The following is a 23,768-nucleotide window of genomic DNA, read 5'->3' as shown; positions in this document are numbered from 1 at the left end:
TCACGGCGGGCCCGGCATCATAGTGAAGCCGGGACCCGCCTCTAATAGCGCGCAGTGAAAGTGAAAGTTCCCGGCTAGCTCAGTCGGGCTGTTCGGGATAGCCGCGGCTAATCGCGGCATCCCGAACAGCTGACAGGACAGCGGGAGGGCCCCTACCTGCCTCCTCGCTGTCCGATCGCCGAATGACTGCTCAGTGCCTGAGATCCAGGCATGAGCAGTCATGCGGCAGAATCGTTGAACACTGGTTTCTTATGAGAAACCAGTGATCAATGATGATCAGCGTGTGCAGTGTTATAGGTCCCTATGGGACCTATAACACTGCAAAAAAAAGTTAAAAGTTATTAAAAGTTTGAATCACCCCCCTTTTCCAATAAAAAAAAAAAAACTGTGTAAATAAAAATAAACATATATGGTATCACCGCGTGCGGAAATGTCCGAATTATAAAAATATATCATTAATTAAACCGCTCGGTCAATGGCGTGCGCGCAAAAAAATTCCAAAGTCCAAAATAGTGCATTTTTGGTCACTTTTTATATCATTTAAAAATGAATAAAAATCAATATCAATAAGTCCTATCAATGCAAAAATGGTACCGTTAAAAACTTCAGATCACGGCGCAAAAAATGAGCCCTCATACCGCCCCATACATGGAAAAATAAAAAAGTTATAGGGGTCAGAATATGACAATTTTAAACGTATTAATTTTCCTGCATGTAGTTATGATTTTTTCCAGAAGTCCGACAAAATCAAACCTATATAAGTAGGGTATCATTTTAATCGTATGGACCTACAGAATAAATATCAGGTGTCATTTTTACCGAAAAATGTACTACGTAGAAACGGAGGCCCCCAAAAGTTACAAAACAGCGTTTTTTTCAATTTTGTCGCACAATGATTTTTTTTTCCCGTTTCACCGTAGATTTTTGGGCAAAATGACTGATGTCATTACAAAGTAGAATTGGTGGCGCAAAAAATAAGCCATCATATGGATTTTTAGGTGTAAAATTGAGAGTTATGATTTTTTAAAGGCAAGGAGCAAAAAACTAAAATGCAAAAATGGAAAAACCCCCGTTCCTTAAGGGGTTAATACGCAAAAGCATAAAAAAAATAATAAACATATTTGGTATTGTTGCGTGCGTAAATGTCCGAACTATAAAAATATAATGATCCCTACCACGAACGGCGTAAACGTTAAAAAAAAAGTCCAAAATATCTGCTCTTTTGTCACATCAAACTGCAAAAAAATTAAATAGGGATCAAAAAGTCACATGTGCAAACATGGTACTAAAACAAACTACATATCATGGCGCAAAAAATGAGCCCTCACATATCCCTGAATACGGAAAAATAAGAAAGTTAGAGGTGGTCAAAATAGGGCAATTTTTACGATATTGCGGTTAATAAACCTCTGATCACCTTTAGAAGAAGCACTAGTCTGTAAAATCTGCTAGTATCCTCGCTTTCTCCTCAAAAGCACCGAATGAAAACTGGCTTACCAGTTTCTTTGTAAAAAAAAAAAAAAAAAATTAACAGTACAATAATAGAAATACTGAGGCAGTAGAGGAAAGGTAGGTCGGCACCACTCAACGTTAATAATACAGCAAAAACAGTAGTCACAAGAGGGGAGAGTAACATCCGGAGGACAGGGGTGCGAGATGCATAAAGAGCAGCGATATCCAAACAGAATCCGGGGTAAGAAAATCACATCTGCACTCATCAAAGAACAGAAAAGCCGGCCTGGGTGGGATCGGGAAACAGAAAACGCAACAGCTGAGGCTTTGTGGGTGGCCGGCGACAAGCTGGCTTCGCGGGTTTTCCGCTTCCTCTGGCCTCGCCTGCCGTTACGTCCAGGTGTAGTTTACCATGGTGGGAGCCGTGACATCATGGTGGAGGAGGAGCGCAAAGCACTCGTGGGATGACATAAAATGCAGATCAATCAAGCCTGAAAAAACACTGATACACGAGTGGTTACTCAAAAGAAAGTAAAAATAAGAGTGGAATAATTGGAAGGGGGCAAAAATTGGGTATGAAAAAGAAATTACACAAATGCAGTTAGTTCATTGCGGTCGTTCAGACCGAGGATGCCGAGCACATCGGTGCGCATAATCCATACAGCTTCGCGTTCTCAGGACCACTTCTTTCATGTTCCCAGTCGGTGTTGCTGTTACGATGGGATCGCATGTGCTCGATGAGTCTTGCAGATCCGATGCCAGTTATCGATGATCTCTTAAGCTCTCGGAAACTGGAGAAGAGGCAGCGTTTGGTGGAGCCGATGTAGTAGTAATTGCAGGGGCATAGAAGGGCATAGATGACCCATTCTGAGCGGCAACTTATGAATTCTTTGATTTGAATTTCAGTGCCACCGAGTCTGAGGAAGGCACCTTCTAGCAGTTGGGGACAATGAATGCAAGAACCGCATTTGTAGTTACCTTTTAAATCATTTTTGGTAAGGCAGTTTTCCATTGGGTGCTTTTGAGGAGAAAGTGGAGGATACTAGCAGATTTTTCAGGCTAGGGCTTCTTCTAATGGTGATCAGAGGTTTATTAACCGCAATATCGTGCAGGACAGGGTCACGGTCAAGAAGATGCCAATTCTTATATAGTGGTGTTTTCTTGATGATGACAGATAAGGGGTTAAACTGAAAAGAGAAGACAAATCTTTTCTCTTGGGATGTCCCCTTTTTTTTTTGTGTGTGTGTGTTTTATGGATGAGTTCCGTGCGGAGGATCTGAGAGACTTTTTCAGAGGACATGAGCAGATCTCTGGGTTTTAAAACCAAGCTGAAGAACTAATTACCAGATTTACCCAGAGGGGCTATCCCAGAGATCTGCTCATGTCCTCCTTTGAAAAAGTCTCTCAGATCCCCCGTACGGAACTCATCCACAAAACACACAAAAAGAACAAAAAAAGGGACATCCCAAGAGAAAAGATTTGTCTTCTCTTTTCAGTTTAACCCCTTATCTGTCATCATCAAGAAAACACCACTATATAAGAATTGTCATCTTCTTGACCGTGACCCTGTCCTGCACGATATTGTGGTTAATAAACCTCTGATCACCATTAGAAGAAGTCTAGCCTGAAAAATCTGCGAGTATCCTCCACTTTCTCCTCAAAAGCACCCAATGAAAACTGCCTTACCAAAAATTATTTAAAAGGTAACTATCATCGAACACATGCAATCCCATCATAACCGCAACCCCGTCTTACCTTCTGCGGCATTGAAAGAATTACCACAACTGGCAACATGAAAGAAGTGGTCCTGAGACAACGCGAAGCTGTATGGATTACGCGCACCGATGCGTTCGGCTTCCTTGGTCTGAACGACCGCAATGAACTGTGTTTGTGTAATTTCTTTTTCATACCTAATTTTGGCCCCCTTCCAGAATTATTCCACTCTTATTTTTACTTTCTTTTGAGTAACCACTCGTGTATCAGTGTTTTTTCAGGCTTGATTGCTGTGCATTTTATGTCATCCCACGAGCTCTTTGCACTCCTCCTCCTGTCACGACTCCCACCATGGTAAATTACATCTGGACGTGACAGCAGGTGAGGCCAGAGGAAGCGGAATACCCACAAAACCAGCTTGTCGCCAGCCTCGGCTGTTGCGTTTTCTGTTTTCTGATCCCACCAAGGCCGGCTTTTCTGTTCTTTGATGATGATTAAATAAAGTGAAATTTTAACAGGTGAGTGCAGATGTGATTTTCTTACCCCGGACAATAATAGAAATACAGTGATCCCTCAACTTACAATGGCCTCAACATACAATGGCTTCAACATACAATGGTCGTCCTGGAACCAATTAATATTGTAACTGGAGGGACCACTGTATATGTAACCATGGGTATCATTTTAATTGTATTGACCCAGAGAACAAAGAAAACATAATTTTTACCGTAAAGTGTACACCCCCCAATTTGAAAAATTCGGATTTTCGTTTAAATATCCAAACACAAATTTATTTGTGGGGGGGGGGGGGGGGGGGGGGTGGTTACCATACATTTTAAGGTAAAATGAGTTATGTCATTACAAAGTGCAGCTGGTCACGCAAAAAACAAGCCCTCTCATGGGTCTGTGAATTGAAATGTAAGAGTGATAGAGTTTAGAAGACTAGGAGGGAAAAAACGAAAAGATGAAATTGGCTGTGTCCTTTTTAAGGTCAAAATGGTCTGTGTTTAAAAATTTGGGAACAGGTGGAATGAATGTAGGCAGCTTTGGGATCCTAAACCACAGCTGCATAAAGCCATGCTGGTATTTAGTGGCCTCAATAATTTAGTGACAAATTTTCTTTAGAGGTTTCCCCTATATCATAAAGTGATGGTATGTCACTTTATGATCAGTGGAGTTCTGACCTTTAGGACCCTTGTAGAATGGGAAATTAAAGAGGTCGTAGGGCTAGTGTAACCCCCTTCTATGTTTTTGTCTTTACAGCAGCTTTTCAAGCTACGGTTGGGCACGAAAATGCAGACATGCTTATTAAAATAAATGGGGTCATGCTGCAGTTCCTTGCACAGCCGTGTGACAGGGGATCACTATGCAGGACAAAACAGTTAAGGGGATGCATCACTGCATCTTGTTGTTCGTGGGGGTCCCAGAGGTTAGATCTTTATTGATTATAATGTAAATAATTTTATGAGATTTGGATATCCCTTTTAAAAAAAAAAAAAAACTCCAGGGTCAATCATTTCCCCTGAAAATAAAGGGCCGATTGTATCTCCCAACACTTCTGTTACAGTAAGTAGAGCTATAAAGCTGATGAGGAAATGGCTGTTTGCATCAAGTGGTTTTTATTGCCAAACATGAATTAAGAAGACTATTTTGTAATCAATGGAGTAAGCGACATCATGACGGACAACCGAGAAGAAAATATTTTACAAAATGAATCTGGCTTATTTTTGATCAATTATGAACGTAAGCAAAAGAACATTTCATGCAAATCAGAAGGCCTAGAAAGATGTGTAACACTTTAGGATGTGGAACAGGAAAAACCCTTTCTACGTGAAAAAGAGAACCAGTAATATAGTACTTGAGCCCGACTGATCCTAAGGAGTCTATAGTCCAGTGGTCTTCAACCTGCGGACCTCCAGATGTTGCAAAACTACAACTCCCAGCATGCCCAGACCGCCAACGGCTGTCCGGGCATGCTGGGAGTTGTAGTTTTGCAACATCTGGAGGTCCGCAGGTTGAAGATCACTGCTATAGTCAGTCATTAGTATATGAAGGGGGTCCTTATGCATTGTCACTTCCAATGAACAAGAAACCTACAAGTGACAGTGCTCAGCATTTAAAGGGGTACTCCATTGTAAAACATTTTTTTTTTTTTTTATCAACTGGTGCCAGAAAGTTAAACAGATTTGTAAATTATTTCTATTTAACCCCTTAAAGGGGTACTCCGCCCCTAGACATCTTATCCCCTATCCAAAGGATAGGGAATAAGATGTCAGATCACCGCGGTGCCGCTGCTGGGGAGCCCCGGGATCCCTGCTGCGGCACTGCGCTATCATTACTGGCGGGCGATACAGGGGACGGAGCCGCGTGACGTCATGGCTCCGCCCCTTGTGACATCACGGCCCGTCCCCTTAATGCAAGTCTATGGCAGGGGGCGTGACCGCCACGCCACCTCCCATAGACTTGTATTGAAAGGGGCGGAGCCGTGACGTAACGATGCTCCGGCCCCTGTATTGCGCGTCATTACGTGCAGAGCGAACTCGCTCTGTGCAGTAATGATAGCGGGGTGCTGCAGCAGGGATCCCGGGGGTCCCCAGCAGCAGCACCGCGGCGATCTGACATTTTATCCCCTATCCTTTGGATAGGGGATAAGATGTCTAGGGGCGGAGTTCCCCTTTAATGACCAAGCGTCTTTCTGTTTTGGCACCTTCTTTTTGCTCCTTACCTTATAAAAATCATAACCCTTTCAATATTGCACCAAGAAATCCATATGATGGCTTATTTTTTGTGCCACCAATTCTACTTTGTAATGACATTAGTCATTTTACCCAAAAATCTACGGCGAAGCGGTAAAAAAAAAATCATTGTGCGACAAAATTGAAGAAAAAACACCATTTTGTAAATTTTGGGGGCTTCCGTTTCTACGCAGTACATTTTTTGGTAAAAATGACACTATCTTCTGTAGGTCCATTTTGGTTAAAATGGTACCCTACTTATATAGGTTTGATTTTGTTGTACTTTTGGAAAAAATCTAAACTACATGCACGAAAATTAATACATTTTAAAATTGTGCTCTTCTGACCCTTATAACTTAATTTTTCTGCATACAGGGTGGTTTGAGGGCTCATTTTTTGCGTTGTGCGCTGAAGTTTTAATCAGTACAATTTTTGTTTTGATCGCTTTTTATTCCCTTTTTTATGGTATAAAAAGTGACCAAAAATACACTATTTTGGACTTTGGAATTTTTTTTGCATGTACGCCATTGACCGTGCAGTTTAATGTACGATATATTTTTTTATAGTTTGGACATTTACGCACGTGGCGATACCACATGTTTATTATGTTTATATATTTTTTTTATATGGAATTTGGGAAAAGGGGGGTGATTTAAACTTTTAATAAGGAAGGGTTAATGTGTGTGTTTAAACTTTTCTTTTAACTTTTTTTCTTTTAACACTTTTAGTCCCCTTAGGTGACTTTTAGGAGGAATCATTGGATTCCTCATACAGATCAATATGGTTTCATAAAACCACATTGATCTGTGTGCTCTGCGCTCGATTGATAAAGCCTGGTCCTGCCAGGCTTTATCATTCTCAGCGCAGGAGCCGCCGTGGAAGGAGAGGCAAGCCCTCAGGCTACCGCCAGCAGTGGATTGACGCAACCCCCCAGACCCCCCCCCCCCCCATCGCAATCCACCCCACTGGACCACCAGGGATGGGATACAGGCACCTTTAGACGCCGCTGTCAGGTGATCTAAAGGGCTAACACCGCCCCCAGCTACTGTAATGAGCTGGGGGCCGGCCGGTATGATGTGGGCTTGAGTCGGGAGCCCCCGTCATACCCCGTTAACGGCCATTGGACGAGTATACATGTCCATGGTCGTTAACAGGTTAAAAATCTTAATCCTTACAGTACTTATCAGCTGCTATGTGCTCCACAGGAAGTTCTTTTCATTTTTTATTTACTTTCTGTCTGAACACAGTGCTCTCTGCTGACACCTCTGTCCATATCTGGAACTGTCCAGAGTAGAAGCAAACCTCTCCTGCTCTGGACAGTTCCTGATATGGACAGAAGTGTCAGCAGAGAGCACTGTGGTCAGACAGAAAGGAAATTCAAAAAGAGAAGAACTTCCTGCGGAGCACATAGCAGCTGATAAGTACTGGAAGGATTAAGATTTTTGAATAGAAGTAATTTTCAATTCTGTTTAACTTTCTGCTACCAGTTGATTAAAAAAAATGTTTTGCAGCGGAGTACCCCTTTAAAAGTGAAGGGGAAGGCGCTCCAAAGGGTAAGTCACACCGGAGAATGGCTAAGGTGTAATTTGATCTAAGCCGCATACCCTGGGGGGGTTGTGTTCCATCAGCATATTAAATCACAGGGCCCGACTGCAGCCCTCCAGCTTGGAAAAGACACAGCATAGGCTTTAGAGTAATCGGGGGGATACACGCGGCGCTGACTGGACTAGAGCACACAGCGCAGCGAAACGCGTTGCATCTTGGTCAATAAATTAGATTTTATCTGTTCCCGCTGTGTTCTCTGTTCCCGTCAGCGCCGCGTGTATCATGCTGATTGCTCTAAAGCCTACGCCGTATGCAGTGCTCAGCCTTGACACACAAGTTATAATTTAGACAACAGTTTTTTAACACAATTATATACAATTGATCCTCACGTGATCACATAAGACGCTAGCTGACCTAACCCTTATTCTAAGCCATATAAAGATAAAAACCCCAACCTACTGATATGTAAAGTTATAGGATCATCTACTCTTAGTAGTTGTGGACACTTTGACATACGTACTCTAGCATGTAGTTGCATGTTAGAAATTCCTAATTCTCTATACCAATGAGACCAGTGGGGTGAGGTTTTAAACTTCGTAAGACTTACAATAAAAGTAACTTTTAACAATTAGTGGATGGCACGCTAGGGTCTTTGTGATCACATGATGATCAATTGTATATAAAGGGGTTAATTCACCCTTCATCCATAGGTCCTCTAGTGGTAATATAAGCCACTGATTTTACTATGTATGTGTACGATGTAGAGGGCATATTTTGTCATCTCTCCCTGTAAACTGACAGCGTGTTTTCTAAAGAATCAGAAAGTAACGAGTATAGTATAGAGCAGTGGTCTTCAACCTGCGGACCTCCAGATGTTGCAAAACTACAACTTCCAGCATGCACGGACAGCCGTTGGCTGTCCGTGCATGCTGGGAGTTGTAGTTTTGCAACATCTGGAGGTCCGCAGGTTGAAGATCACTGGTATAGAGGATCACACTGGTTATTATGTTTAGTTGTTGCCCTTTGTGTTTTTCTCAGACGCATTTGCCTGGATACGTGTCTCAAGCCGACGATCTGAAATCCCGTGGGGTGGAAGTCCTTGCTTGCATCTCTGTCAATGATGCCTTTGTCGTGAGTGAATGGGGAAAAGTTCATGGAGCTGATGGGAAGGTACAGAAGAAATTCTATTTGTTTTTTATTTAATTTAAAGAGTTTTAAAGGTATAGGCCCCCATTTTTTTTTTGGGGGGGGGGGGGGGGGTTTAAGTGTTTAATCGTACGGGGTCTGACTGCTGCAACCCCCTGTGATCTCCTGCATGGCCCTCTGGCTCGACATGCCCCCTCCATGTATCTCTATGTGAGAAAGGGGGATGAGCGCTTCACTAGTGTATCTTTGGCTTTTCCATAGAGAAGCATAGGGGGGGGGGGGCATGTCAACCCTTGCCCCATGCGCAAGGAGAGCCGGGGGGGGCCCCACAGGAGATCAAGGGGGGGGGGGGGTTGCAGCGGTCTGACCCCTTTGGATAGGGGATAAGAAGTAATATGTGGGACTACCCCTTTTAATGATGATAAAAACATGACTGTTTTAGGGATGAAATATGTGTCGATGTTGTACTTCCCTGTTTGCCAATTATGTGTCTGAATGATTCAGTATCGCATGTGATACTGTATGTGCCAGAGGGAAAACATTTACACATTTTAAGCAGCTGTTTATGAAAATTGTATTATACTGTCAGCGACTTTTATTACATACTGAACTAGAGAACCTGCCCCCACTTCAATATGTCGTGCACTGATATGTTTGTATTGGATCAGTGGGTAAATCTGCAAGGCATCCAGTGGCTGAAGGTATAGAAGGATCAGCTGATTTCTGGGGAGAACTACTTTGGAATAAATGTGGACTGTTAGGCATTGCTTCTTTTAAAGGGAATCTGTCATTAGTTTCATGCTCTCCAAACAATGGGCAGCACGAGACCCTGACAGTCTTCCTTATTACAATGATATATGATTAACCCCTTCCCGCAGAATGTCATATATAAACGCCGGGTTGTGCAGTGCGTTCGCGCATCCCGGCGTTTATAAATGACATGCAGTTAACCCGGCGATGCGCAGCATCGCACGGGTTAACTGGCAGAAGTCCCGCTGTTTCCAGCAGGGGACAACTTCTGCTTCACCCCCAGGACCATCAATTGATGGTCCTGGTCAGCGATCACTGTGATTGGTCCCTGTGGACCAATCACAGTGATCTGGGGTGAAAGTTCAGATCCCCCGCACTGCCCGCCCCTGGAAGTCGGGCAGAACGGGGGACGAAGCGCTGCAGGGGCTCGCGGGGACCTGCGGCATTCGGGGGGAACACGTGGGGACCGGCGGACTTACCTGATCCAGCGGCGGGACCGAGGAGCAGCGCGGGACCGGCCACGTGGACGAGCAGCGACGGGTAAGTATGTAGTCCTCAGAGGCAGCAGTGAAGATCTTCACTGCTGCTTCTAGGAGTCTGAAAACTACAACTCCCAGCATGCCTAGACAGCCTTTGACTGTCCGGGCATGCTGGGAGTTGTAGTTTTGCAACATCTGGAGGGCCCCAGTTTGGAGACCATTGTATAATGGTCTCCAATCTGTGCTCTTCCAGCTGTTGCAAAACTACAACTCCCAGCATGCACTGACTGTCCAGGCATGCTGGGAGTTTTAGTTCAGCAACATCTGGCCCTTCAGATGTTGCCGAACTACAACTCCCAGCATGCCATTCAGCTGTCCGGGCATGCTGGGAGTTGTAGTTTTGCAACAGCTGGAGACACACTGGTTGGGAAACATTGTTTCTAACTCAGTGTTTCCTAACCTGTGTGCCTCCAGCTGTTGCAAAACTATAACTCCCAGCATGCACTAAAAGACCATGCATGCTGGGAGTTGTAGTTTTGCAACATCTGGAGGGCCCCAGTTTAGAGACCATTGTATAATGGTCTCCAATCTGTGCTCTTCCAGCTGTTGCAAAACTACAACTCCCAGTATGCACTGACTGTCCAGGCATGCTGGGAGTTTTAGTTCAGCAACATCTGGCCCTTCAGATGTTGCCGAACTACAACTCCCAGCATGCCCTTCAGCTGTCTGGGCATGCTGGGAGTTGTAGTTTTGCAACAACTGGAGACACACTGGTTGGGAAACATTGTCTGTTTCTAACTCAGTGTTTCCTAACCTGTGTGCCTCCAGCTGTTGCAAAACTATGACTCCCAGCATGCACTACCAGACCATGCATGCTGGGAGTTGTGGTTTTGCAACAGCTGATGCAAGCCCCCCCCGCCCCGCCACCCCCGTGAATGTACAGGGTACATTCACATGGGCGAGGCTTTTACAGTGGGTTTCTCGCATCTTGAGATGCAGCAAATTTTGCGCTGGGAAACTCGCTGTAACCCCCCGCCCATGTGACTGTACCCTAAAAACACTACACTACACTAACACAAAATAAAATAAAAAGTTAAAAACACTACATATACACATACCCCTACACAGCCCCCCTCCCCCAATAAGAACGTCCGGTACACCACTGTTTCCAAAGCAGAGCCTCCAGCTGTTGAAAAACAACAACTCCCAGTATTGTCGGACAGCCGTTGACTGTCCAGGCATGCTGGGAGTTTTGCAACAGCTGGAGGCACCCTGTTTGGGAATCACTGGCGTAGAATACCCCTATGTCCACCCCTATGCAAATCCCTAATTTAGGCCTCAAATGCACATGGCGCTCTCACTTTGGAGCCCTGTCGTATTTCAGGGCAACAGTTTAGGGTCACATATGGGGTATCGCCGTACTCGGGAGAAATTGCGTTACAAGGTTTGGGGGGCTTTTTCTTCTTTAACCCTTCATGAAAAGGAAATGTTGGGGTCTACACCAGAATGTTAGTGTAAATTTTTTTTATTTTTTACACTAACATGCTGATGTTGCCCTATACTTTACATTTTCACAAGAGGTAAAAGGGAAAAAAGCCCCCCAAAATTTGTAACGCAATTTCTCCCGACTACGGAGATACCCCATATGTGGGCGCAAAGTGCTCTGGGGGCGCACAACAAGGCCCAGAAGGGAGAGCGCACCATGTACATTTGAGGTGATTTGCACAGGGGTGGCTGATTGTTACAGCGGTTTTGACAAACGCAAAAAAAAAAAAACCCCACATGTGACCCCATTTCGGAAACGACACCCCTCACGGAATGTAATGAGGGGTGCAGTGAGAATTTACCCCCCACAGGTGTCTGACGGATCTTTGGAACAGTGGTCCATGAAAATGAAAACTTGTACAGCCCACTGTTCCAAAGATCTGTCAGACACCAGTGGGGGGCAAATGCTCACTGTACCCCTTGTTACGTTCCTCAAGGGGTCTAGTTTCCAAAATGGTATGCCATGTGGGGGTTATTTTGCTGTTCTGACACCTTAGGGGCTTCCTAAATGCGACATGCTCCCCGAGCAAAATTTTCTCTCAAAAAGCCAAATATGACTCCTCTTCTGAGCATTGTAGTTCGCCCATAGTGCACTTCAGGTCAACTTATGGGGTACCTCCATACTCAGAAGAGATGGGGTTACAAATTTTGGGGGATATTTTCTGCTATTAACCCTTGCAAAAAGGTGAAATTAGGGGGGAAACACACATTTTAGTGGAAATTTTTTTTTTTTTTTTTACATATGCAAAAGTCGTGAAACACCTGTGGGGTAATAAGGCTCACTTTATTCCTTATTACATTCCTCAAGGGGTCTAGTTTCCAAAATGGTATGCCATGTGGGTATTTTTTACTGTTCTGGCACCATAGGGGCTTCCTAAATGCGACATGCCCCCCGAGCAAAATTTGCTCTCAAAAAGCCAAATATGACTCCTTCTCTTCTGAGCATTGTAGTTCGCCCATAGTGCACTTCAGGTCAACTTATGGGGTACCTCCATACTCAGAAGAGAAGGGGTTACAAATATTGGGGGGTATTTCCTGCTATTAACCCTTGGAAAAATGTGAAATTTGGGGGGAAACACACATTTTAGTGAAAAAAAAATATTTTTTTTTTACATATGCAAAAGTCGTGAAACACCTGTGGGGTATTAAGGCTCACTTTATTCCTTGTTATGTTCCTCAAGGGGTCTAGTTTCCAAAATGGTATGCCATGTGAGGGTTTTTTGCTGTTCTGGCACCATAGGGGCTTCCTAAATGCAACATGCCCCCCAAAAACCATTTCAGAAAAACGTACTCTCCAAAATCCCCTTGTCGCTCCTTCGCTTCTGAGCCCTCTACTGCGCCCGCCGAACACTTAACATAGACATATGAGGTATGTGCTTACTCGAGAGAAATCAGGCTACAAAGATAAGTATACATTTTCTCCTTTTACCCCTTGTAAAAATTTAAAAATTGGGTCTACAAGAACATGCGAGTGTAAAAAATTAAGATTGTGAATTTTCTCCTTCACTTTGCTTCTATTCCTGTGAAACACCTAAAGGGTTAAAATGATGACTGAATGTCATTTTGAATACTTTCGGGGGTGCAGTTTTTATAATGGGGTCTTTTGTGGGGTATTTCTAATAAGAAGACCCTTCAAATCCACTTCAAACCTGAACTGGTCCCTGAAAAATAGTGAGTTTGAAAATTTTGTGAAAAATTGGAAAATTGCTGCTGAACTTTGAAGCCCTCTGGTGTCTTCCAAAAGTAAAAACTCGTCACTTTTATGATGCAAACATAAAGTAGACATATTGTATATGTGAATAAAAAATTTTTTTATTTGTAATATACATTTTCCTTACAAGCAGAGAGCTTCAAAGTTAGAAAAATGCTAAATTTTCAAATTTTTCATCAAATTTTAGGATTTTTCACAAGGAAAGGATGCAAGTTACCAAAAAATGTTACCACTACGTTAAAGTAGAATATGTCACGAAAAAACAATCTCGGAATCAGAATGATAACTAAAAGCATTCCAGAGTTATTAATGTTTAAAGTGACAGTGGTCAGATGTGCAAAAAACGCTCTGGTCCTTAAGGCCAAAATGGGCTTGGTCCTGAAGGGGTTAACTCTGAAATGCTGCATTTTGTACGGTCATGGAAATTTCCATAAACAGGGCTGATTAATCGACCGCTGCCATTTTGCCCTCTTCCCCTTGGAACATTCTGCGCTGATATGCATTTTGCATTATAAAGACATGGATATAATTTCACACCAGGCCGTTGACCATGAATCTCTTGCTATTAATGGTGATAGACTGTCTGTCTGTCTTTCCTGATTTTATTTATTTTTTATTTTTTAAATCCTCATCTATACTGGGAGATGAACTCCTGTCTTCTTCTGTATGCGCCTTCTCTACAATCATGGCTGCACTCTTATAATGTGACTGTCTTTTCAGTTCATTTGTTCTCAGTGTTGCTATTACTATGTATTATTTGGGGGCGTGTATAGGGAAAGCTACCGGCCAGCGCCCTGGCTGAAGGGGTAAGAAGATCTGGCAGGGTCCTCAGCGATGTGGATCCTGCCCCTCTAGCAACGATTGGAAGCCGCAAGGTTATCGGCGAAGAAGCAAAGCCTGCAAGCAAGACAGGTGTAAAGAAGGCCCCTGCAGCTCGGAAGGGCTCCTTCAAGGGCCAGGTTGTGGGGCAAGAGTAGACCCAAGGAGTCTGTGGCAACATATGGCTCCAGACTTGCTGCCAAGTTCGGGGAGTACAAACTCCTGGTAAAGAAACTGAGAGAGCTAAGAGAGGAGCTAAAGTTTCGAAGTATCAGGCAAGCATGACAACCAAGCGGAGGAGACCTGAATACTCTGCAAGGGTTAAGTCCTTGAAGCTTGAGGTAGAGGAGGCTGAGCTGAGGAGAATGGCCATCCTGGAGGGTAGCGATTTATTTAGGGAGAAACTTCTTAATGTTGATCGCTTCTCCAGGATGAAATCCCCAGTAAAAGAGGAGGATGGGGGTGATTGCTCAGCAGATGGTGAGAGCAGTGAAGATGAGGCCCAAGAAATGGAGGCTGAAGAAGCTGAGGTCTCTGTGCTGGCAAGTGAGAAAGCTGTAAAAGCCAAGTCGCAGCCAGTGCAAGGTGTGGCCATGTCTCAAGTAAGTTTACCTGCAGGACAAGTGGCATTACTACCTTCATCGGGCGAGAGTGCTGGTGAAGATGAAGAGGGTTGTGGTGGCGCACTGCTGGCACAAATTGTAAAGTTGGAGTCCCCCATGCATTTGGATCATTTTTAGTTTCGGCGATGACCTTGGAGAGGAACAATTTAACAAAGAAGAAGAAAGGCCAGAAGAAACCATCCGAGCAAGTAAGCCTGGTTTTTGTTCCTTTTGTGCACTCTGAGCTGGCTGCAAAGTCAGTTCAGGGTGAGGACCCCGGTAATCTGCCTTTCCGCCCCTTTTGCAAGTGTGGAGCGGGGCCAGAACACCGGGAATAATACAGTAAAGATGGCGGAGAGCGCTTACCTCGCTTTTCAAAGTAGCAGGGCCAGCACCAGTAAAGATACGGCCAAGGGGCTGGACAATGTTGTGGGCAAGGTAGCATGTCCCCAGATAGGGGTTTTTGGTGCTGCAGAGCACTCCTCGGCAGGTGAGGGGGGTGTTCAAGCGCCAGGTGGCCGATCAATAGTAAAGGTAAGGGAGAGGACGGCTGCCAGAGCAGGTATGGCACTGCGGGGAACTCCTGCAGTCAAAGTGGGGAGTGTCTGGAATCGGGGCGCCATTCTTGGCAGCCTAGTCAGCGGTGTCCGGAGTTGTGGGGCTGCTGGGGGCGGAGCTGTCGATGGAGTACTGGTACCGCAGGTACGTGGACAAGATATAAACCGAGAAATGTTACTGGCAGTCAAAGAAATTGAAGCCGTGGTATTGGCAGAGGCTGAGGGCAAAGTATGTGACAAAGCAGCTTCTTCTGAAATTTCTTAAGGGAAGACTACTGCAAGGTCGAGTGTGCCCAATGAAGCCAAGGATGCAAGTGTAAAACCTGGCAGTGGCATCATAAAGCCAGCAAGATTACATCCCGGCCAGTCCAGTGCAGTTAGACAGGAGGAGACAGACGCAAATGTTTTGTCTAATGATATGTCTGATGTTACTGCCTCTACCGTTTCTGGGGGGAGTGGGGTTGGTCCGGCTGCACCTCCCCCCCCCCCCCAGTGGTGGCTGCTCCAATAAGGAGTTATGCTAATGTCCCTGCTGGGGTTCCCAGGGGATCCTCATCTCTCAAGGTAACTTGCAACAACGCCTCCTGGAGGCGTTAAGGAGAGGGGATAGAATGCTCCAGGTAGAGGGCCGGGAGGTTGACTTGTCTTTTTTAGAAAGACATGGACTTGGGGCATTCCAAGAGAATAATGGGGAGGTGGGCTGGTCCCTTCCAACAGGCAGGCAGGAGAGTGGTCGGAGAAATATGGCCCGTCTGGTATGGAGAGGCGATGATGCATGCCCTTCTAGGGGCAAAAGTTGTGGAGCTTCTTTTCCAGATGGTATTCAGGGCCAATGATATCTTTGCTCTGATCCGCCCCACCGGTACCTCTGAGTTCAACATCAGTTTTGTGAAGCCAGGAGGGCTTGAGCTCTTCTGGTCTAATCATGCGCTGGTGAAGGACGAGCCTGTCTGGCGGGATTTCGCTGTGAAGGTGGTAAGAAAGTGACCGTTTTGACACGTAACAAGTCTAAGACATCATGACCTGGCTGAGCAGGTATGGGGAGGTGACGGATGTCCCCAAGAAAAATCTGGATGAACATGGCATTTGGTCCGGAGCCTGGACATTTTCTGTCTGCCTCCGCCGTTCAGGTAACACTGACGCACACATTCCATGAGCCTCCTTCCTCGGCCGCGATCGGATCCTAGTCTTTTACCAGGGACAGCCGAAGCTGTGCCACAAGTGGGGTGATCCCACCCACTTTAGCGCAAACTGCACTAAGCAGGTGTGCGCATTGTGTGGTGTGGAGGGTCATCTGGCTGCCACCTGTGGCTGGATTCGCTGTAACCTGTGCGGTGACCTTGATCACCCGTTTAGCCGGTGTCCTCGCTCTTTCTCCAATGCTGTGACCGCCTGGGATGGGGAGAGCTGTGAGGTTGCCTCATCTGGGGTGGGGACAAGCAAGGAAGGGGCACTAGAGCCAGTGAAGGAAGTTAACTTTATAAAGCATTGGTACGGCCTCACCTGGAATATGCTGTTCAGTTTTGGTCGCCTGTACATACAAGGGACACTGTGGAGCTGGAAAGGGTGCAGAGACGCGCGACTAAACTAATATGGGGCGTGGAACATCTTAGCTATGAGGAGCGATTAAAGGAGTTACAATTGTTTAGTCTTGAGAAGAGACGTTTAAGGGGGGGATATGATAAACGTATATAAGTATATTAATGGCCCATACAAAAAATATGGAGAAAAACTGTTCCAGGTTAACCCCCCCCCAAAGGACGAGGGGGCACTCCCTCCGTCTGGAGAAGAAAAGGTTTAGTCTAAAGGGGGGACACGCCTTCTTTACCATGAGAACTGTGAACTTATGGAACAGTCTACCTCAGGAACTGGTCACAGCAGGAAAAATTAACAGCTTTAAAACAGGATTAGATACATTCCTGGAACAAAATAACATTAATGCTTATGAAGAAATATAAAATCCCATCCCTTCCCCAATATCGTGCCACACCCCTACCCTTTAATTCCCTGGTTGAACTTGATGGACATATGTCTTTTTTTCGACCGTACTATGTAACATGAGCCCCTCTAAGCTTAGGAGGGAGGAGAGGCACAGAAGGAGCAGGGATCTTGAAAGATCCCTGGTGGAAGGTGTAGTCTGTTATACTGCTCCGGACTCTGGCTCTGAGAAGAACACTGAGGCTCTAGAGGATGCTGAGTTAGATGAAGAGATGAGACTTCATGAGGACCTTTGCAGAGGCCATTTCACAAGGAAGGGTAGATGGAGCGGTGAACTTTGTCTTTTTTCCTTTCTATCTACTGGTGTCACCTTTTACTGTAATTCTGTACAGATAACCTACCAGCAGACTCTTCCTTGTTATCACAGACAGAACAGGAAGTTTCAGCTTAGTGGTGAAAATGGAAACTTTAAAGGAATTTTTTTTGGATCATCTGGTTCCAGAAAATTATACAGATTTGTAAATTACTTCTATTTAAAAATCTTAACCCTTCCAGTACTTATCAGCTGCTGTATGCTCCAGAGGAAGTTGAGTAGTTCTTTTCAGTTTGACCACAGTGCTCTATGCTGACATCTCTGTCCATGTCAGGAACTGTCCAGAGCAGGAGCAAATCCCCATAGCAAACCTCTCCTGCTCTGTAAAGTTCCTGATATGGACAGAGGTGTCAGCAGAGAGCACTGTGGTCAGACAGAAAAGAACTTCCTCTGGAGCATACAGCAGCTGATAAGTACTGGAAGGATTAAGGTTTTTATATAGAAGTAACTTACAAATCTGTATAACTTTCTGGCACTAGTTGATTTGAAAAAAAATGTCAGTTATTTTAAAATACAGATGGTAAAATGTTTGGGTGATTCTTTTTCTAAATTTCTAACATATAAACTCTGTTCATTTTCTAATGACGCATTTAGTTTAGGCTTCTGGAAATATTAGTCAGTGTGGAAGCTGCCATGAAATACTACTCTGTATCCTGTCTATACGGAGATGACCCCCCCCCCCCTCCCCCCCCCTCTGCTAGGTCTAGTGCTATCCAAGAGATTAAGAAATGAAGTGTTTGAAATTCCAAGAGTTAACTGATGTTAAGTCAGGTATTGTGTTGTGTCTTGTAATGGCTGGAATTGGCCGCCTTCCACTGTCTGGTTATGTAACATCTACCGCACACGAGAAAGCTTCTGTGTTCAGGGTTTTCCGCCTGCAAACGGTTAGTGAAATACATGTACTAAAAAAAAAAGTTTCCATTCGGGGACTTAGTATATGCTGAATTACCAAATTATTACAATACTGAACTATTTTAATATGTACAATTTACTTGTAAGAGTGGGAGACAACCTAAAAGAGTGCTAACAAAAAATGTGCTGCTTTCAGTCTACTGGGTTACTTCACTTGAAAAACTTCGGCTAGAATTCCACTGAAGCTTAAAAATAGCTTGAAAAAACACCAAAAAAATACCTGAAAAACTGCCACTTATTTTTCCTGCATTTTTGGGTTTTTTATTGGCGTTTTTTACCTTTCTGTTTCATTTGCATTTTTTTGCCATTCGGCAGTTTCCCTGCGGGTGTTTTTTAGGAATTTTGTAGGGAGTGAGCAGGGGGCAATTGTCGGGAGCAAGGCAGGGAATTCATAATTTAATTATTTATTATGTGTAATGTATGTATTTTTATGTGTAATAATGGTGGTAATAACCTTTTAACTTTTTTAGGTATAGTATATTTTACTCAGGCTGCCCTATTACCATTATGGCACAGACTCTATTCCATGATAAGAGTAGTAGTCCGGGTTCTGAGGGACCGATGGCACTGGGTCTCAGTTCTGAGACCTGCTGCCAGGGCTGCCATCAGAAATTTTGGGGCCCCGTACACAGCTTGAAGTCTGGGCCCCTCCTCTCCCTGCGGCACATGGTCTCCAAACTGTTCTCCTCCAGTTGTTGCAAAACTACAACTCCCAGCATGCCCTTTGGCTGTCTGGTCATTCTGGGAGTTGTAGTTTTGCAACAACTGGAATCACACTGGTTGGGAAACATTGTTTCCTAACTCAGTGTTTCCCAACCAGTGAGCTTCCAGTTGTTGCAAAACTACAACTCCCAGTTTGGACATCACTACTTAATAGTAGTGGCGTCCAAACTGTAGCCCTCCAGATGTTGCAAAACTTCAACTCCAAGCATGCCCAGGCATGCTGGGAGTTGTAGTTCGGCAACATCTGAAGGGCCAGATGTTACAGAACTACAACTCCCAGCATGCCTGGACTGTCTGGGCATGCTGAAAGTTTAAGTTTTTCAACAACTGGAAGAGCACAGATTGAAGACCAATGCACAGTGGTCCCCAAACTGCAGCCCTCCAAAAACTACAAATCCCAGCATGCACAGACAGACAAAGGGCATGCAGGGAGTTGTAGTTTTACAACAGTCCGAGGTTTGCCCCCCACCCCCATGTGAATGTATAGGATACAGGGTACATTCACACCGGCGGGTTTACAGCGAGTTTCATGCTGCAAGTTTGAGATGCAGCAAATTTTCCGCTGCAGCTCAAACTCCCAGCAGGAAACTCGCTGTGAACCCCTGCCCATGTAAATGTAGCCTAAAAACACTACACTACACCTACACAAAATAAAAAGTAAAACCCTACATATACACACACACACACCCGTACACAGTAACCCCCTCCCCAATAAAAATGAAAAACATCAGGTACGGCACTGTTTCCAAAACGGAGCCTCGCGCTGTTGTAAAACAAACACTCCCAGTATTGCCGGACAGCCATTAACTGTCCAGGCATGCTGGGAGTTTTGCAACGGCTGTAGGCACCCTGTTTGGGAATCACTGGTGTAGAACACCCCGATGTTTTATCAATATGCAAATCCCTAATTTTGGCGTTCTCTCATTTCAGAGCCCTGTCGTATTTCAAGGCAACAGTTAAGGGCCACATATGGGGTATTTCTGTACTCAGGAGAAATTGCCTAACAAATTTTCGGGGGCTTTTTCTCTTTTTACCCCTTTATGAAAAGGTAAGGTTGGGGTCTACTCCAGCATATTATTGTAAATAAAATTTTTTTTTACAGTAACTTGCTGGTGTTGCCCCATACTTTTGATTTTCACAAAAGGGGAAAAAAGACCCCCAAAATTTGTACGGAAATTCCCCATATGTGGACGTAAAATGCTCTGCGGGCACACAACAGAGCTCAGGAGTGAGAGCGCCACGTACATTTGAGGTGATTTGCACAGGGGTGGCTGATCATTACAGTGGTTCTGACATAAACGCAAAAAAACCCCAAAAAACACGTGACTCTCATTTTGGAAACTAAACTCCTTTTAAGGAATGTAACAAGGGGTATAGTAAGCCTTAACTACCCTCAGGTGTTTGAAGAATTTTCATTGAAAATTTAAAATCTTAATTTTTTCACTAAAATGCTGTTGGTGTTATCCCAAATTTTTCCTTTTCACAAGGAGTAATAGGAAAAAAGCCCCCCAAAATGTGCAAACCCCATTTATTCTGAGTATATAAATACCCCACATGTGGATGTAAAGTGCTCTGCGGGCGAACTACAGGGCTCAGAAGAGAAGGAGCGCCATTGGGCTTTTGGGGAAAGAATTTGGCTGGAATTGAAGGCCATGTGCATTTACAAAGCCCCCATTGTGCCAGGACAGTGGACCCCCCCCCCCCCGCATGTGACCCCATTTTGGAACTACACCCCTCACAGAATGTAATATGTTTTTGGAACAGTGGTCCATGAAAATGAAACATTTTTATTTTTCATTTGCACAGCCCACTGTTCCAAAAGTCTGTCAAACACCAGTGGGGTGTAAATGCTCACTGCACCCCTTATTAAATTCTGTGAGGGGTGTAGTTTCCAAAATGGGGTCACATGTGGTGGGGGGTCCACTGTTCTGGCACCATGGGAGGCTTTGTAAACGCACATGGCCTCAGACTTCCATTCCAAACAAATTCTCTCTCCAAAAGCCCAATGGCGCTGCTTCTCTTCTGAGAATTGTAGTGTATTTCCATACTCAGAAGAAATTGGGTTACAAATTTTGGGGGGCATTTTCTCCAATTGCCTCTTGTAAAAATGGTAAATTGGGGGGGAAAAACAGCATTTTAGTGAGAATTTTTTTTCATTTACACATCCGAATTGAACGAAAAGTTGTCAAACACCTGTGGGGTGTTAAGGCTCCCTATACCCCTTCTTACGTGCCTTGAGGGGTGTAGATTCCAAAATAGTATGCCATTGTTGCTCCTTCCCTTCTGAGCCCTCTAGTGCACACACACAGCCCTTTACGTTCTCATATGAGGCATTTCCTTACTCAAGATAAATTGAGTTACACATTTTGGGGGGCATTTTCTCTTTTTACCTCTTGCAAAAATTGAAAAACTGGGTCTACAAGAACATGTTAGTGTAACAAATGGAGATTTTGAATTTTATCCTTCAATTTGCTGCTATTCCTGTGAAAAACCTAAAGGGTTAACAAACATTCTGAATATCATTTTGTATAGTTTGATGGGTGCAGTTTCTATAATGGGGTAATTTGTGGGGTATTTCTAATATGAAGGCCCCTCAAATCCACTTCAAAACTGAACTGGTCCCTGAAAAATTCCGTTCTTGAGAATTTTGTGAAAAATTGGAAAATTGCTGCTATACTTGGAAGCCTCTGATGTCTTCCAAAAGTAAAATCATGTCAACTTTATGATGCAAATATAAAGTAGACCTATTGAATGTGTGAATCAATATATAATTTATTTGGGATGTCTATTTTCCTCAATGCTTAACGTGACAGTGGTCAGATGGGGAAAAAATGCTCTGGTCCTTAAGGCCAAAATGACCTCAGTCCTTAAGGGGTTAACATAGGGGTAAAGTTTTGTCGATACTTGCATCATTTCTTGGTGAAAAATGCCAAAATTTCATGAAAAATGTGAAAATTTTTAATTTTTCTAACTTTGAAGCTCTCTGTTTGTAAGGAAAATAGACATACCAAATAAATTCTATATTGATTCGCATATACAATATGTCTTCTTTATGTTTACATCAAAAAGTTGATGTGTTTTACTTTTGGAAGACATCGGAAGTTCAGCAGCAATTTTCCAATTTTTCACAAAATTTCCTAAATTGGAATTTTTCAGGGACCAGTTCAGTTTTGAAGTAGATTTGAGGGGGCCTTTATGTTAGAAATACCCCATTATAAAAACTGCACCCCTCAAAGTATTCAAAATGACATTCAGAAAGGTGTTTCACAGGAATAGCAGCAGAGTGAAGGAGAAAATTCTAGATCTAAATTTTTTTACACTAACATGTTCTTGTTGACCCAGTTCTTGAATTTTTACAAGTGGTAAAAGGAGAAAAAGCCCACCCAAAATGTGTAACCCAATTTCTCTCGAGTAAGGAAATACCTCATATGTGTATGTCAAGTGTTCGGCGGGCGCAGTAGAGGGCTCAGAAGTGAAGGAGCAACAATGGGATTTTGGAAGGTGAATTTTGCTGAAATGGTTTTTGGGGGGGCGTGTCACATTTAGGAAGCCCCTATGGTGCCATAACAGAAACAAAAAACTTTTCGGTAAAGTCTGATGTGTAAATGAAATGTATTATTTAATTTTTTTCACCAAATTTAACCATTTTTACAAGAGGTAATAGAAGAAATGGGATTACAGCTTTTGGGTGGCATTTTCTCCTAACTATGGAAAAACCCCATGTGTGGATGTAAAGCACTTTGTGAGCGCACTATAATGCTCAGAAGGAGCTACATTTGGCTTTTTGAAAGGAAATTTGACTGACCTGTAACTGTGTAGGGGTATACAGTGGGGATCAAAAGTTTGGGCACCCCAGATAAAAATGTTGTATTAATGTGCATAAAGAAGCCAAGGAAAGATGGAAAATCTCCAAAAGGCATCAAATTACCGATTAGACATTCTTATATTATGTCAACAAAAGTTAGATTTTATTTCCATCATTGACACTTTCAAAATTACAGAAAACAAAAAATGGCGTCTGCAAAAGTTTGCGCACCCTGCAGAATTTATAGCATGCACTGCTCCCTCTGCAAAGCTGAGACCTGCCAGTGTCATGGATTGTTCTCAATCATCATCTGAGAAGACCAGGTGATGTGAATCTCAAAGGTTTTAAATGCCCAGTCTCATCTGACGTTGCCCCAACAATCAGCACCATGGGTTCTTCTAAGCAGTTGTCTAGAAATCTGAAACTGAAAATAATTGACGCTCACAAAGTTGGAGAAGGCTATAAGAAGATAGCAAAACATTTTCAGATATCAATATCCTCTGTTCGGAATGTAATTAAGAAATAGCAGTCATCAGGTACAGTGGAACTTAAAGCAAGATCTGGAAGACCAAGAAAATATCAGACAGAACAGCTGGCAGGATTGTGAGAAAAACAATTCAAAACCCACGTTTGACTGCACAATCCCTCCAGAAAGATCTGGCAGACACTGGAGTTGTGGTACACTATTCCACTATAAAGAGATATGGTCTTCATGGAAGAGTCATCAGAAGAAAACCTCTTCTACGTCTTCACCACAAAAATCAGCGTTTGAACTTTGCAAATGAACATATAGAGAAGCCTGATGCATTTTGGAAACAAGTTCTTTGGACCGATGAGGTTAAAATTGAACTTTTTGTCCGGAATGAGCAAAGGTACGTTTGGAGAAAGGGAACAGAATTTAATGGAAAGAACCTCTGTCCAACTGTTAAGCATGGGGGTGGATCAATCATGCTTTGGGGTTGT

The 23,768-nt window shown here is 43.8% G+C and overlaps 1 protein-coding gene across 1 annotated transcript in view; it reads left to right on the top strand.

Moving 5' to 3' along the window:
- The window catches only part of PRDX5 (peroxiredoxin 5), a 41,934-nt gene that overhangs the window by 2,940 nt on the left and 15,226 nt on the right, over positions 1-23,768 (top strand). Inside the window, exon 3 of the mRNA XM_056527153.1 lies at positions 8,484-8,615. Coding sequence (XP_056383128.1) covers positions 8,484-8,615 — 132 coding nt within the window. The remainder of the gene's footprint in view (positions 1-8,483; positions 8,616-23,768) is intronic.

This window comes from Hyla sarda, chromosome 6 (genome assembly GCF_029499605.1).
Source record: "Hyla sarda isolate aHylSar1 chromosome 6, aHylSar1.hap1, whole genome shotgun sequence".
In the NCBI taxonomy this organism is placed as follows: domain Eukaryota; kingdom Metazoa; phylum Chordata; class Amphibia; order Anura; family Hylidae; genus Hyla; species Hyla sarda.
The sequence above is the reverse complement of the archived record's forward strand: the minus strand, read 5'-3'. Positions and strand labels throughout refer to the sequence as shown.